The sequence below is a fragment of the Narcine bancroftii genome, chromosome 8 (genome assembly GCF_036971445.1).
Source record: "Narcine bancroftii isolate sNarBan1 chromosome 8, sNarBan1.hap1, whole genome shotgun sequence".
Classification (NCBI taxonomy): Eukaryota; Metazoa; Chordata; class Chondrichthyes; order Torpediniformes; family Narcinidae; genus Narcine; species Narcine bancroftii.
The window spans coordinates 6,697,245-6,714,283 of NC_091476.1; the positions used below are offsets into that span (position 1 = coordinate 6,697,245).

At 39.2% G+C, this 17,039-nt stretch overlaps 2 protein-coding genes across 2 annotated transcripts in view; one reads left to right on the forward strand and one right to left on the reverse strand.

Moving 5' to 3' along the window:
* The window catches only part of LOC138740316 (cytokine receptor common subunit gamma-like), a 35,116-nt gene extending 18,804 nt beyond the window's left edge, over nt 1-16,312 (forward strand). The window contains 6 exon segments of the mRNA XM_069892791.1: nt 2,780-2,919; nt 5,160-5,325; nt 6,216-6,306; nt 8,551-8,635; nt 12,011-13,441; nt 15,540-16,312. Of these exon segments, the coding sequence (XP_069748892.1) occupies nt 2,780-2,919; nt 5,160-5,325; nt 6,216-6,306; nt 8,551-8,635; nt 12,011-12,367 (839 nt within the window). The 3' untranslated portion in view covers nt 12,368-13,441; nt 15,540-16,312.
* Nucleotides 14,706-17,039, reverse strand: part of LOC138740318 (cytokine receptor common subunit gamma-like) — a 100,377-nt gene continuing 98,043 nt past the window's right edge. Inside the window, exon 8 of the mRNA XM_069892803.1 lies at nt 14,706-14,957. Coding sequence (XP_069748904.1) covers nt 14,953-14,957 — 5 coding nt within the window. The 3' untranslated portion in view covers nt 14,706-14,952. The remainder of the gene's footprint in view (nt 14,958-17,039) is intronic.

Here is a 17,039-nt window from a genome sequence, read left to right on the forward strand (position 1 = left end):
TCCCCATTCCTACTACTTTCTCTGGCAGATCATTCCTTCTGCCCACCAGCCCCCGTGTGAAGAAGGTGCCCTTTAGGTCTCTTTTAAATCTTTAGCTTTTCATCTTAAATCTATGCCCTCGAGCTTTAGATTCGCCTACTCTGAGATAAAGACTTTGACTCTTTACATATCTATGCCCTTCTTCATTTCATATTCTAGCCCTCTATACTCCAGGGAGAAAAGTCCCAGCCTATCTAGCCTCTCCTTATAATTCAAGCCTCCCCTCCTCAAGTTAAAAGGAAAGGAAAATAAATATTGAAATTCAGCCACATCTATGGAAAGAAATATTATCCTACTGAAGCTGGCATCTTTTCTCCTTCCATTCCCTCTGCCTTTTCCCTTCTCTGTTGGAGAACCCTGATCATAGGTTCCCTCTACCACTGGTGCATAGTGGTTACAGCATGTATTATTGACAAAATGCACATCAGTTATTTGCCTGATCTATGCTGACCAAACCAGCAAGAAGGTCAAGTGGGAACCTTGGAGTCGCACACCCACTGGTCTGCTGGCTCTAATTCCTGGAACAGCCTTATCTTCACTAGAAAGACTGCAGGTCACCACCACATTTTCCAGGGCTATTGGGGATGGGGAATAATTACTGGCATTGGTCCATTGTGTCTCTTTGCCCTCCCCTATCCTCCCCTAGTAGCTGAGGTAGGGGAGCTGGGGGGAGGGGGGTCTATCCAATTCTCCTACGATGTGATTGTTTGGAAGTAGCAAACATAAAATGTAAAAAATGTTAATATTGTTGATAACGGTATTAATGAGATGAACAATGGTTGAAGTTTGAGATGAAAAATCTTAAATAAAATATTTAAAAAAAATACTGGCCTCGCCAGCAGGTCCCAAAGCTGAATAAATAAAAATATATAAATAGCAGAGAAAAGCTTGTAAAAAATCTCTGAATTATGATGTCAACAGCATAAGCCCCAATGAAGCTTTTGCTCTTAAACCCTTGTCAAAATCATTTCCTATATTTTCCTGTGTATTACTTTATGTACAGAGGTGAAGTTTTAATTCCCTTTCACTGTAAGAAAACATACTCTGTGAGCAAACAACTGTTTTTAGTAAATGGAATACATTTATATTGTAAAACTTGCCATCTTCAAAATAATCCCCTCTTTGTGGGGTTTTTCCTACTGTTCTGTGTCATCAGAGATTTTGACCGAAGTCACTGTGAGCTTTTAATCTCTTTAACCTTATTATTCTATGAATTAGCTAACTCAATAGGGAGTTTTTATCAGCATTTTATTAAAGCACAAACTCTCCACCATTATATTAATCGTAACTGGAAAGTGGTGCATGGCTCTAAACTTCCTGCAGCTAAAAGAAGGCAAATATGAGATCATCCTATTTGGCCCCCCCCCCCCAACTCTACCAAAATTATCTCCAATACTCTTGGTAACTTATCCACTTTCATCAAACCACACGTCAAATCCCTTGGTGTGATATTCAATTCCACCTTCAAGTTTGACAAACCAGTCAATGCTGTAGTAAACGCTAGTTTTTTCCAGCTCCGCGCTATGGCCAAAATCAAATCAGTCCTATCACTGAAAGACCTTGAGAAAGCTATCCAGGCCCTCATTTTCTCCTGTTTAGACTACTTGAATTCTCTTTACACAGGAATTAGTCAGTCATCATTATCCTGTCTGCAACTGGTGAGAATACAGCAGCAAGGCTCCTGACAGGAGCTAAGAAGAGGGACCATGTGACCCCTATTCTGACCTCCCTCCACTGGCTGCCAGTACGGCTCAGAATAGATTTTAAAGTTCTCCAGTTTCTTTACAAAGTCCTTAATGGACAACCCCCCTCCTACATCACAAATCTCCTAACTCCCTACTCCACTTCAATACCCCTCAGATCGGCCAATTTAGTGTGCTTAGTTGTTCCGCACTCAAATCGCAAACTCAAGGGAGATCGTGCCTTCGCGATAGCAGCCCCCAAAATGAGGAACAATATTCCTCCCTCCATCAAATCAGCCCCTTCCTTTAACTCCTTTAAATCCAGGCTGCAGTTTTATTTTTATTCACAAGTGTTTTGAGATGATTGTCGATGGTTACCATGTTGTACGTACAATCCTAAACTTTGGGGACCTGTTTTATACTGCGCTTTAAATAGCTGCTTAAGTTGAGATGTAATTTATGATCGGTACAGCACTTTGGACAACATGAGTTGTTTTAAATGTGCTCCATAAATAAATTAAACTAAACTACAAATGTTGATATATTGTCCACAGAATTGACCTTTTATTAAGTTGGGAATAAATGGGGTTAAGGGTTCTCAAATAGTGAACTTTTGTGGCTGTTCAATTGTATAATATTATAATGGTTCTTGGGGCATGTAAATGCAAAGCTGGTGTGTTATGAGGCAATAGTTTGAACATTTCAGGGCAGCATTATTTTCTTCAACTTTTAATTTCAGATTTCTTAATTCAAATAATCTGGATCCCATGACACAATAATCCCATCAAACAATAATCCAGGTGCCTGGATAGTCATTTAATAAATGAACAAATAATTTAATAATTAAACAAATTTGTTTATAAATCCCACCGATAAGGTGCTTTTATAACATCCAATCTTTGCATTGCATTTGAACTGATGCTAGACCTTGAAACTCAGACTGTTCTGTCATTTCAATTCTGCGAGATGATAATTTTTTACTTGAAGGTATCACTCTGAGATATGTGTGGTTCGAATCATTTTTTTAACAAAACAAAAACTCAATTTTTACTTTTTAGTAAAACCCTATCCTCCTGCGAACCTGATGGTGAACATCACAGAAAGCAATGGCCTCCTCTTGACATGGGAGGCGCCGATGGATGTCAAATGTTTGGAGTATGTAGTCAGGCATCGGACCAACAAGGAAAAGGAGTGGCAGGTACAGAGTGGTAAATAAGAAGTTTGCAGATGCTGGGGTCTTGTGCAGTGTGCCAAAGTGCCGGAGAAATGCAGCAGGTCATGCAGCATCCATGAAAGTGTGACAGAATATAGATGTGTTTGTGGGAGATAAATTGGGGCAGGTTTTTTAGTGTAGGTCACATAGAAACATTTCAAAACAGATCTTACATAAAATATTGGAACTTTGCTCATGCTAGACATGTCGGGACCAACAGCCTTTGCAAAAGCTTTGGAGAGTGCCCAAGAAACTTCACTAATGGATTGTTGTTTACAAAAAAGCAACAGATGAAAGAACTTGTCAGAGCCACATTCTGTCTGGAGTGGAACTTGCTGTTCTAAGAGAGTCATGTGGTTTTGCAAGCAAAAGAGAGGAAAACATGCTTTTTTCTCAGAGACAGACAGACAGACAGACAGACAGACAGACAGACAGACAGACAGACAGACAGACAGACAGACAGACAGACAGACAGACAGACAGACAGAGATCAGTTCTACAGTTTTACAGTCAGCAGCAGCAACTGGGACTGGAACAGGACAAGCTGACAAGCTTGTGGAAAACCCCATTTGGAAGATGGGTTGTGAGTGCTTAGTTCAGCCTGGTCAAAGCCCTTGTGGTTCATGCAAGAGGAGAGGACTGGCTGTCTAATGTTTCACTTGAAATAAGAGAAACTAAAAGGAACTCTGTGGTGACCTGAAAGTAAAAGGTTATCATCTGGAGAACCCTGAAGTGGCAAGTTTATTCAGAAAGACATTGAAGTGGCTGATTAAAAAAGGAATCAGTTGTGGGTGTCCTTGAACAATGAATCTCTCTCTGAAAACCAACAAGAACCTTCCTGACCAGTAACCATTTACCTTTCAAGCACTAAAGCCTGGTGAACTTTATAAATGTTAAATTCTGTGCACATTATAAGAATTGCCTGCAACCAATGAACTTGAAGGAATGAGAAGTAAGATTGGACTGTGAACCAAAGAACTTTTCTGAACTTACACACATATTACATACACATGTGCTTAGAATTAGAAGGGGATTAAGTTAGGTTAGTTAAGTTAATAGTGATAAGTTAAAGTTTAATTCTATTTTCAAGTTTAAAGATAATTAAAAGCAATCTTTGTTTAAGTAACCATTTGTCTTGGTGAATATCTATCGGTGCTGGGTTTTGGGGTCCTCTGGGCTCATAAAAAGGCAGACAATATTTTGGGCCTAAGCCCTTCATCAAGTATGCTAAAAATCAGGCAGATGCCTTAATAAGAAGGTTATGAGCAGGAGAGGGGGAACTCAGGCTAACAGATGATATTTGGTTGGGGGGGGGGGAGAAGAGAGAGAAAGGAGCTGAGAAGCTACAGTGAGGGGGGCAGAGGGCTGAAAAAGATGCTCTCTGATTGGAGAATAGAAGGGAAGGGGCCAGGGAACAAGAAGAGGAGAGTCAGAGGGATGAGTGAAAGCAAGGAAATGAAGGGAGGGGTAACCAGAATAGCATTATCGTCAGTGAGTGAATGGGTTATCTGGTCTTTCAATGGTTGTCTGCTGCATTCAGCACACACAATGCTGCCTCTCCTACACGGTGAAACCAACCATTGACTGCTTTTTTGTGAACCTCCTTGGCTTTGTCCATAATGGCACTCATGAGTTCTGGTTACATTTCATTTTAACTGTCCTTTCCACTCTTACATCGTCCTGCCTGTCCTGGGCTTTCAACATTGCTGAGAGGCCAAATACAAATTAGAAGAACAACATCTCATATTCCTCTTGAGAAGCTAACAACCTAATGGTATGAACATCGACTTTTTCCTAATTGAGATAACCCACAACTCTAGTGATCTCCCACCCATACTCAACCATCTATCTCATTTTAGTTTTTATTGTTCACCTTTCTCCCATGTCCATCATGGCCTCTCCATCCATCCAGTTCCATCTATCACCCATCAGTCTCTGTCCCAGACCCTAATCCACCCCTCATACTCCTACATACAGCAATCTTTCCTCGTCTTTATCAGTCCTGAATCAAAATCACACCCAGAAACATTGACACACTAGATTTTGATTAACCTGCTGAATTTCTCAAGAATTCTGGGGTTTTTTTCAGATTCCATCATCTGCAGTCTCTTCTTTTTTTAATATAATTAATAATGTAGAAGGGACATTGTCATTTTTTTTCTATTTAGATCTTAAACTGTTCATCATATTCACCAACTCTTCATTTTCATAATTTCTCCATTTAGAAAGCATCCATCTCAAAACAAACTAAGTTCAATTTGGCAAGTGTGGATCCAGAGAAGCTCTTTACCTTTCAAGTGAAAACCAAAATTAATATGTACTGTGGTTCATCTAATCTGTGGAGTGAGTGGAGCTTACCAGTTCACTGGGGAAAAAATGATACCCAACCAGGTAAATTAAACATAAGGTCTTCATAAATTTTTTTCTAAAGATACTCCATTCTGAAGTCGCTTCTGTTGACACTGTCGGGGAACCAAAAGCAAGTGCTTTTTGCAAATAGATAGATTTAAAGGAGGGAATATTTGAAGAGCTGTATAAAAGGGACTAAAAGGAGTCCTCAAACAAATCATTCTAGGTTCTCAATTCGTGTAGACAAACTTACCAAGCCACAGGAGCTCCAAAGAACTTGACATTTTATTGCATTTGACTCCTCAAAGATTTCCAAGAGGGGAAAAGGTTGCTCACAGAAAGAGAGGGGGACAGTTCCAAGCACTTATACACTAATATCACAATTCAAGGTCACGCAGAAGATCCCCCAATTTTCTTAAAACCTGCCCATCTAAATGAACTAGCAGGTAACACTGGTCACGTCATTTCAGACTCTTAAATCATTGCAATCCACCATTTGAAGTTCATAGATTTCACTGAGAGAGTTTAATTTAGAGATACAGCATGGAAACATGCCCTTCCAGCCCACAAGTCCATTCTATCAAAGTACATCTGTTAACTTACAAACCTCATTTGTTTTTGAAGGGTGGGATGAAACCAGAGCACCCAGAAGAAAGCCACACAATCACAGGCAGAATGTATTAAGTCCTGAGAGACAGTGCCAGATTCAATTTTTAAGTTTTGTGACACCAGGAAGATAAAAATTGTCAAGGTGTAGAACAGAGGGAGACAGAGTGAATGGAAAACCCAATGAAATTATATTAACGAGTGGGTGAACTTAATTATTCTGGGATGTGGTCAAAGAACTGAAGGCAGCTGGAACTGTATAAATAATAAAAGAAACATGAAGAATATCTGAAATCATGGAGAGAATTTGTTATTTTGTCTTACAGAGAATTCAAAACAAATCCTCCACACTTACATCACTGTGATTTCACTATTGGGATTAATGTTACTTGTGGTTTGCCTAATAAAGAATGAAAGGTAAGATCCAAAATCGCACGAGCATATGTGTGTGTGTGTGTGTGTGTGTGTGTGTGTGTGTGTGTGTGTGTGTGTGTGTGTGGTATGTATATTTCTGCTACTGGTATATCACTGGGTGTACAATTCTACAACTTGTCACTACAGGTACTATAATATTTGTCAAGGAGATGTCCCATTTTTTTTTTGAATCCCACTCTTAAACATGCAGTAAGTTGAGGACAACTGTGTGGCTCTGCAGTTCCTTTCATTTGGATCAGATCGATATCACGATGTGAAGCAGTTGAGTAGGATGGTCTGGTACTAGGCCAGGAGCCTCTGTCAAGATTTCCCACTTCACCTAGGGTGATCGACCAGGGTGAAAACGGCATGAGCTTTGGCCAAAAGTACAGTGGGTTATGAAGATGCCTGTAGAAAGAACTGAGCAAAGTAAGCCAGTTCTTGGTTTCTCTCCGTTGTCTCTTGGTTTCCATATTTTCTCTTTACTCTTTTCCTTCTCACTTTTATGTTTTCCTGATCTCCTTGTTCATCTATCCATGTCTGTCAGATTCAGAGGACTGTTGTAGCTACCTTTCATTCCCTTGCCACTGTTTACATCAAGTCTCCATACATTGAATGGCCTTCAGTTAAAAGAGATGAGGGATAATCAAACATGGTACAAACATCTGTCCATGCATTTGCAATGAGCCATTGTCTAGATCTATAAACTGTTTATTTGCTAGTGTTATCCCATTCATGGAACATTAGGGCTAAGAGTCTTGCACAAATAGAGCTAAGTGGAGCACTGGTCATGGAAAATTGTATGTCTTTAATGCAACCCATCAGCTAATATAAATGGATGGATACCAGACAAAGTCTAAAGTGCCAAATATTCTGCTCTGTATCTACTATTTTACTAAAAACAAACAATAGTCCTTATATGTTCTAAGTACATCACATAGAACTTTATATCCAATTAAATACTTCAACATTTAAGTCATTGCTATAAAGTAGGAAATTGCATTGGTTTTGTTTCGCATGGAATATGAATGAAGAAACTCCCTTTTGAATACTGAACATTCATTATTGGTATCTGTGCCAATTTAGAGAGAAGTAAATAGCAGCAGGGGCCAAATAATGTTATGTCAGAAAGTGTTGGATTCTATTGTGCCCTTTGAGGCAATGTGTGAAAGTACAGTCTCTGCTTTCTTCTATGTGTCTGTGGTGAACATGATGTCCATATCAAACTAAAAACTCTGCTGCTTGTACTTGATAGATGTCTCTCCATCCTTTTCTTATTCATGCATCTATTCTACAGCCCCTTACATGGTCTATTGTATCTGCTTCCAGCACTGCTCCGGAAGACTGTTCCAAGCACCCACCACTCTCTGTGTAAAATATTTGCCCAGCACATTTCCCTTAAACTCATTCCACCACCCCCCCAACCCCCCACCATCGTAAACATATCATCCAGCATCTGATACATCTACCCCAGGGGAAACAATTATGATTGTACACCCTTTCAATGCCTCTCATTACTTTATAAACCATGATCAGGTCTCACGTCAGCCTCCTGTGCTTCAGAGAAAACAGACTTTGTCCAATCTCTCACCATAACTCATCCCCTCTAAACCTGGCAATAGTCTGGTAAACCTCGATATAATTCATTGTAGTGATGTTGATTGTTTATGAATGTCATGCTTTAGTTTGTGGTTCCCACTTTGGCCTCATCAGACACATTGGAATGCACAATATCAGAATGGACCACCATCCTTGATCCCATGGAATTGACCAAAAAGAATAACCTGGTCCTCATAAATTGAAACAGACAATGCAGCCCAATGATCAATTCCACATACACAGGACGAGTAATAAAATGAATGTCTTCATCTGCCATTCTATGTAAAGCTGTGATCAATTATCACTGCGACTGAGGAACACTGAACGACATTCAGTTCTTCAGCAGGAGTTCATAAAAACCTCACAGCTGGCCTTAGTCACTCTTTATCAATGAGGGCAAAGCATGCTATCTCTGAATATGAAGAAGAGCAGTTTCACAGTTATTTTAAATCCTGCCCTTCCTCACAAAGATCAACTCTTCCATTAGGCAGTCGATGTAGAAAGCCAAGCTGAGAAATGAGTGTACACTCAATGGAAAGTTGCATTTTGACCCTGGGTTTGGTATCAAAATTATTAATGGTGCCTTCTACTTAGTGTCTGATTGTTTGCTCCAATTTCTTACTCCAATTTCTGACATCTTTCTTGCAGTTTGAAGGTAATCATCATCCCAAAGATTCCAAATCCAAGCAGAAATTTTGACTCACTTTTTAACAATCACAATGGAAATTTTCAGGTAAGAAAGGAGACACAGTTCACCAAAATCATTTCCATCTCTTGGGATTTCAGTTCATAATAGCCTGCTGCAAATCTGAAAGGAACGGTGGAACTATTATCCAAATGATACCTTGATTTAACTTCCCCAGCCTTCTGCAGAGAATTATGATGGACCTTTTTCACTCTTTAAAGTAGGAAAATACTGAATGTGTTTCATGACCATGAAGTGGAAGTGTTGGGGGTGGGTGAAGAGTTTGAACAGATTGGAAGCTAGAGAAACATTGATGTTTGCAGTAAGCCAGTAAGTAATTTGGCTTTATATTTTGAGTATTATACCTGTGTGGCTATTTTCTGATGTGCAGTTTGATGAGTCCATTTAAACCTCCAGTGAAAAAAGATGTCTGCATACCTCTCAGATAAGTTGGAAGCTGATGAATTTTAGGATTATGGATTGGACCAAAGGATTGCAGGCTTTGGACCTAATGCAGGTAAATCAGAGTAGTGTCAAAATGTAAAGTGGGCAAAGTGGGCATGGTGGGCCAACGGCTCCTGTTTCTGTTTGGTACAACTTGATGACTCCAGTTCCCTAGATCAGCTCACTTAACATCTGCTGTACTCAGATTGTGACTGAGGAACGCTGTTGTGGATGTAACTCCATAAGCCCTTCAATTCTCTCCCACCTTTGGAAGACGATGATTTGTCTTGAGGGGAAGAATTCTTAAATTCACCAAGATTCCTCCTTTGAAGAGCAGAAGATATTTTCCGCTATATTACAATTAGTGACCCCCAACAAATTCTATAAGAGACAATTATAGTGACTGGAGTAAGAATTATCATCAACTTATTGTTGCCATTGATCAGGAATGTTAAGAACAATGGTAGTACATTTACCATCACCTCATTTGATTTTCTTTTTAACATGAAGTATCACTGAGATCTGTCACTCTGTATGGTCCTGTTCCAAATTGGACAGGGCACTTAGTGAAAAGTTTATAAACTTAGCTGGCAGTTACAATGGTCAGAAGTCTGATTAGCAAACAAAATGGAAAATATGAAGGATGGGAATTAAAATGTGTATGTGAGTAGGGTTGAAGTAATGTGTTGCTAGAGGTGGTAGGAACATTGGTGGGTCCAGATTGGGCAGATGGAAAGAAAACATGTAGACTTTTTCCAATTGTGTAATTGCTTCATCTGTAAGGTCTGTGATGGTTGTTCTCTATCTCAAACATCACCTCGGCACCTTTTCTAGATTCTTAAAATCAAGCCCGTTTTGCATTGCAAGTCCTTCTTGTTATGAAAGTAAAGCTAGTAGGTTAGAAGTTGTGAAGATTAATATCAAATCAAGAATCAGAACTTGCCCGAAGTTCATTGGGATGTTGCCAAAGACCATACTAATGGTAGAAAAGTAATCTGTGGATCATATTCATATAGTATGGATCCAGGCCCTTTGGCTCATCAAGCCTTTACTAACCAACTACCCATTTACATTAGTCCAATGGTGGTCTCAATTTTTTTTATTGCCAACAAATCATCCCAGAGTCCACCATTCACCTACAATTTACAGTGGCCAATTATCCCAGTGACCCACAAGCATTTGGAAAGTGGGAGGAAAACCCAAAGAACCCAGGGGAAACATGGAGAGCATGTAAACTCCACATAGTCAACACTAGATGTCAAGACTAAACCCAGATCACTGGAGCTATGATACAGCAGCTCCACCAGCTGTTCCTTAATGTTGAACTGGGTGACTAACAAAAATCTTAGTGTGGTTTGTGGGACAGCAGATTTGACGACAGAACTTGCACTCACTTTTCCCAAGACTGCACAATGCCGAGAAACATTTATTATGATTGAAATTGAAATTCTACTTGGAACTTCCTCTACATACTACAATTTTTAGTATATCTTGCCCAAATATCAGTGAACCCATTGCATGTGCTTTCTGTACTGCACAGGTACGAAGGCTGGTTGTTTTTATGGGTACAGAAAAATAGCAATTCATTACAAAGGGATGTACAATCCTTCTCTCTGCCATTAACTTATGATGTCTCATACTTCATTGCTGTTGTAATGGCCCACTAATCAAGTCACGACTTGGCTCACAAAACGACCAATGAATGCAGCTATTGCGAGGGCCCTGTGGGGACCAACGGTCGCTATCCCATGTGACTTGCACAGTGGGAAACAGTGGGCAATGGTAGGAACACCAGCCAGTCAGAGTCTGGCACTGTGGTGTCGTCACCTGTTGTCAGCAGCCAGGAGTGAATATAAACAGAGCTGGAAGGGCAATAAATCAATCTTCGACCTTGACTCAACTGGTGTGTGTCGTTCTTCCTCAACATTTCGCGTAGCATGAATGCTACTGCCATATTTTCTCAAAGATCCATTTTGCAAAAGTCTACAGATTTATTGAGGTTCATTTTGTCTATTTTTAATTGGGCAGCCTTGACATTATGGACACCAGGACTCAATTGAGCAGTCTCCTGAGGACAGCAATTATTTTTGAAAGCACACTTGATGCTGGCAAGATTGTGCGCTGGTCCTTTTAAGTTGTCTGAAGAGATTTGGAGGCGATGTTATCTTCCTTTTTGAAGTTGGAAATGGAATTAAAGTGGCTCACCACCTCTACTCTCAGTTTTAGCAGGAGGAGGCTGTTGCTCATCTAGATCCCTGCTTCAATCAGCCAGCTGATTCAATAATAAATCTAAAAGTGGGGGCTTAAACACAGACTGAAAAGTCCCTCACAATTTTAACTGTCCATGGCAAGATGCTTCTGCTCCATGCCATGTCCCAATTATTTAACCAAAAGGGTCCATCGCCAACTCTCCTGGTCTCCAAAAATAAAGAGTATTTCATTGAGCCCAAAGCCACTTCTTTCTCTCTCCACAGATGCTGTTTGAGATGTCTAACATTTTTCAGATTACATTTCACATTTCCAGAATGCACTGTTTTTATTTTACATTCAGTTTGGTGAATGTTTTCTCCAGATTTTATATCCTTGCTGTGTCCGTGGGATTATAGAGCTCTCCCAATAATCCTGGAGTTGAATACTCACTCAATAAAGTCCTCAAACTGAATCAACAGGGGAACATCATCTGTCACTGCAACTGGTCTCATTGAGCTGGATTTGAGAGAATGAGTGATTTTTAAAAATCAATATTACCCACTGGAACAAACATGTACTTGCAAGTGGAGGAAGGCAAAATTCTTGGAGCAAAAGGAAAGCAGAAATATAGGATGAGTATTGTAGTGAGCCATCGTTCAACCAGGTGGAGCTTCAATATTCTAAGAGCAAGTTAGACAGTTTTTACCATGGATCATCTAGTTACTCCAGCACACTAAAGCAAAGAGCACAAATACTTTGCAGTGTTCTGTAATCTCTTACTCATTACAGGATTGGCTTGGCGTCTCAAAGGACACATTGGAAGGCTTCAAAACAAGCTACCATGAGAATGTGTGCATCGTGAGTGAATCCCCGCCAGATTCCATCCAGAGTTGATTCCATGGTGGGTCCTATGAGCAGCTTGAAAGGATGAAGATCCCTGGGAAAGTCAAGAGTCCTGGCAATAATGGAGAGGTTCATCCAAAATTCACATCTCCTTCAATATTGTTTTCTGACATTACAAATTTTGTAGAAAGCAGTAGGTACCACCTAAAGTATTCCCTATGCCATCAGTGCTCTGTGATTAGTAAGGGATTGCTTAAGGTGGGATGCGGGTGGAAAGAACAAGTTTTAAAACCTTTGTTTTAATTGTACCTAATTGGCTTGTTATGTGCACGGTTTCATAACTCCAAAGGAAATGGGCCAATGACAATTTTTCTCAAGCAAAATATTTCAGTAACAATTGGGTCGAAAGCAGTGATTCTAGCGAAGGAATTAAAAGGATATATCTCAATAAGTTCAATTATATTTTGAAAGAGAAAGAGCCAATTTCCCCTTTGGAGATCAATGGACCCTTTCTCCTTTCCCAGCATTTTACATTTATGCTTCAGTTTTATGGGAAACTAAGTATTTTCATTTCATCTCTCAAGTGCAGATTTAAAAACATTATGTGTCAGCTGGCTTCCCTTCCTCAGATTTTTAGTTTTTAATTTTTTTTAGATTTCCAGACTCAACTGTATTTTGCTTCTGGATAAATGAATGACTGCTTTACTTTTCACTCTGCATTTGAAGGCTGAGCTCCAATTGAAAACTGTAGCCGTGGGGTCCATTGGCCCAGAGTTGCTTAGCTGAACGCATCTAATCTATCACAAAATTCATTATTTTTGTGGCAGCGTAACAGGTGTAAATATTGCTATAAATTGCATTTTAAAATAAATAAATTAGTGCAAAAGGAAGAGAAAGTGAGGTAGAGCCTGTGATTCATTGTCTGTTCAGAAAATCTGATCATCTTCATCTACGTATTTGTTTAAATAGTCTGTTGGCCAGCCACATATTGCTGTGAGTGCAACCAATTGCTGCTTCCGACTGCGAAATCACTCATATGACTTAATATGATGATAATTTCAATGGAGAGAATTTGATCTTTCCTGTTATAAAAACATTGTGAGACCATAATGGATCAAATAGCAAGCTGTGTGCTTCCAGAACTAGGTCACAGCTTATACATCTAGCAACATCATGAGCTGTGAGAAGCAGTCGAAGTATAAAGCACAAATGTTTGGTCTGATTCACAAAAGTAAGGCATACAGGTGCCTTATCATTGCCGTGCTTGCATGTAATGCTTGCTTATATGATACTGATCTGAGAGTTCTCTTTTGTTTTGTTTCATATTTTGTTGAGGTTGTAACAACACCAGTCTGGCTGAGGAAGAACTGATCAAAGGTGAGAGAAAGAGAGGGAGAGAGAAAGAGAGACCAGCAGCCTGAACATTATAGCATTGGAGTCATTTGATTGTTACTGTGTTATGAAGTCACAAGTGACTTAAAGTTGTTGCAGCTTTTAATATACCACTTGATGTTAAATTAACAAAAGCATTGTATTTTATGTTTTTTTAATTCTGTAATTCAATCTCTGCTACACTTTTTAAAATTATGTTTATCAATTTGAAGATAATTTAATTTCTACCTGGAAAGGGATTTCAAAATATTTTAGAATATTTGCTTTTGTATAAACCATTGCTTGGTGAGTTGTCATTGGAGGAGATGTTCATATTAGAAAATGGGCAACATGGCAAATGGCCAAAGGCAGACAATTTTATTTGGTCTATTCCCCCATTTTTACTTTGAATGTCTTCAGGAAAAGTAGATCAATTTATAATCCTCATGCCAAGTTAACAATCTTGATTGATAGTCCTAGTGAGGAGAAGTTTCTACAGTCAGAGGGTGGTGAAACTATGGAATTCATTGCCAGAGATGACTGGGGAGACCAAGTCATTGGGTAATTTAAGGCAGAGGTTGATAGGTTCTTGATTAATTAGGTCATCAAAGGTAATGGAGAGGAAACAGGAGAATGGGGTTGAAAGGAAAATTACATCCGCCATAATTTGAATGGCGGAAGTAAAAACACAATGCTGGAGAAAGTCAACAGGTCAAACGGTGTCCTTTATATCGCAAAGGTAAGGATAAATAACCAACATTTCAGGGTTGAGCCTTTCATCAAGGTATGGGAAATTGTTTCATTTTGCTTATACCTGGATGAGGGGCTCGAGTCCAAAACATTGGTTCTGTATCTTTATCTTTGCTATATAAAGGGCACTGTTTAACCTGCTGAGTTTCTCCAGCGTTTTGTGTTTTTACTTCAACCACAGTGCCTGCCGACTTGTGTGTTTTCCATTTGAATGGTGGAGTAGACACGATTGAATGGTAGAATAGATACGATTGAATGGTGGAGTAGACACGATTGAATGGTGGAGAAGACATGATTGAATGGTGGAGTAGACTTGATTGAATGGTGGAGTAGACACGATTGGCTGAATGGGCCAAATTCTACTCCTAAGTCATACCTTTTCATCTCATTCAAATGAATAAAACTGATTTGGTTAAAAGAACTGCAAATTGAAACAACAATTTTAACAATTATAATAATTATTTTTTTCAATATTTTCTTTACAGTTAACACTTTTATAGAATTAGAATAAAATGCTCAAAATTACTGGAGTCCAGAGTTTCCATCTGGGCTTTAAATCTGACATCATACGAAACCTTTTGCACTGAATAAAAACTGAGAAAATTCACAATGTTCACAGATTTAAGCAATTGTTCTGTTTCCACAAACAGCTTAAGACAGAGGATTGGAGATTGAAAAAATAGCACACACTAACCAGGCAGGCAGCCAAGAGGATGCTCCAAATGTTAAACCTCTCTCTTCCTTGCAATTCTAGCCTTCCATAGTCTTCACCCTACATATTATAGAAAGTGAAATGGGTAAATATTGGTAATAATGGGAGAACGGCATGTATACATTGATAAAGGGACAGGAGCTGTGGCCAAATCTGAATAAGCAAGTTTTGAAATGCCTACAGTGACAAAAAAAAGGTTTAACAGTGCAATAAATAGGAAAGAAAGAAGAAAACCTTTTGACATACGATTAATTAAAGACATGAAAGCTCTTGTGAGAAGTATTACATTGCCCAAAGCTACATATACTTTCAACTCACACAGGGAACAAAATTTGGTTTCCATCAGAAGTAAGAACAGTTCTGTAGATGTGGTGACCATTTCCTCTGCCTTGTGTCATTTCTAGGTGTGATTACAACTGCCAATCCATGACTGTTGAAAGACCTTTAATTCTATGATACCATTCACAGACTTACAAAGTGCTTTTTACAACTAAATATTTAATAAGCATTTACTCATTTGTAGCTAGAAGTTGAGTGCAGCCACACTACTTGCTCTCCCTCTTCCTCTCTAAAACCCTTCCATGCCCCTTCTTTGGCTAGTCAAACTAGAAGGCCTCATTAATTCTCTCTTCTTACAAACAGATGTTGAGCTTCAAGCAGGGGTCCATGGTTGTGAAGTGCAGAGAGCTGAAGCAAAACACTCTTCGTGTTTTCAAATGCCAACTTTACCATTTCACACTTGCCATTTTTCAAGATCCTTTTTTTAAATCTGGGTTGTGAATCTTTGTCCTACTGGCACTGTAAAAGGTTTTTAATTGAACTGTTAGATGGAGCTAACAGTTGATTGCAGATTGTAGATCATGTTGATGGGGAGAGGGAGACCCCAGTGATCCTCTCTGTCACTCTTATGGTCCAGTGGATCCATCTCTCTACAGCAACACGGTGATGCAGCTGACCAGGATGCTCTCAATAGGGCTCCCGTAGAAGGTTGATATGATGGTGGCCGGTAGCTTTGACCACTTCAGTCTTCTCAGGAAGTGCAGTTGCTGTTGTGCTTTAACTAGAGTGCTTTGAAAAGTTCAACAATCAGAAAGCTGATTGGAAGCCGATTCCATCTTCAACTCCCCCACAAGGCACAGAAACAGTTTGCTCATGTGGTTTGGTTATTTCATCTGAATTGAGACTAGGGCTGAGATGAGGAAAGTTAACTTGACCTTCCACATGGAGAGATCACTGACAATTCTGTTTTTGCCCCAGGCTATTTCTGTTAGATTCTGACATTTCACTGCAAAAACCTATGATTATTTTGTCTTGGTTTTCTTCTTTTAGGACATCAGCATTACACATGTTTGTTGCTCTACATTGTACTTGTATCATTATCCTATGTAATAAATAAAGATACACAAAATGCACAATCTCTCATTTGATGTTCTCACCAAGTCAGTCAAAGCTCTTCATTGGGCTGCTACTCCTTCACAGGCACTACACAATAGACATTTGGGGAGAGGTGCAGTTAAGTGGAGATTATAAAATTAAATTTCTGGTTGATATCATACATTGGACAATGTAGATGACAATAATCTCATTATTATCATTATTCTTTTCTAAAACAAGCAGCTGTCATGTCCTAACCCTTATAAATTATACGCATAGCGTCGGAAAACTAATCTCAGATTTTTTTTACCCCATTTAAGTTGAATGAACTAGAATATAATGGGCAATTTGAAAATGTTTTCCTCTCACTGATTCAAATCTGGGTTAAAGATTTGATCAGAGCAGAAATCAAGTGCAGTACTTCTATACGGAGGTGTGCACCATCACAAGTGACACCCTGCTTGACATGTGACCTATTTTGAGGTAGAACACATGAGTAACCCACAAAGTTCAGGCCAATGTTAGTCCCTTAAATTACAGCACTCAAATGATCTGGTAATTGCCTCATTACCTGGGAAATTGCTTCATTCTACTTGGGAGCCTCTCGTTCCTTTAGCACCAATAGTGGTTTATCAAGTTCAAGTTCAAATTTATTTACTATCCAATTGCACAAGTACAACCCAACAAAACAGTGTTCTCCGGTGCAAAAAGGATGTAGACGCAACCAGACATGACATATATAAGACAAGCGATACGTATGTCGGACAA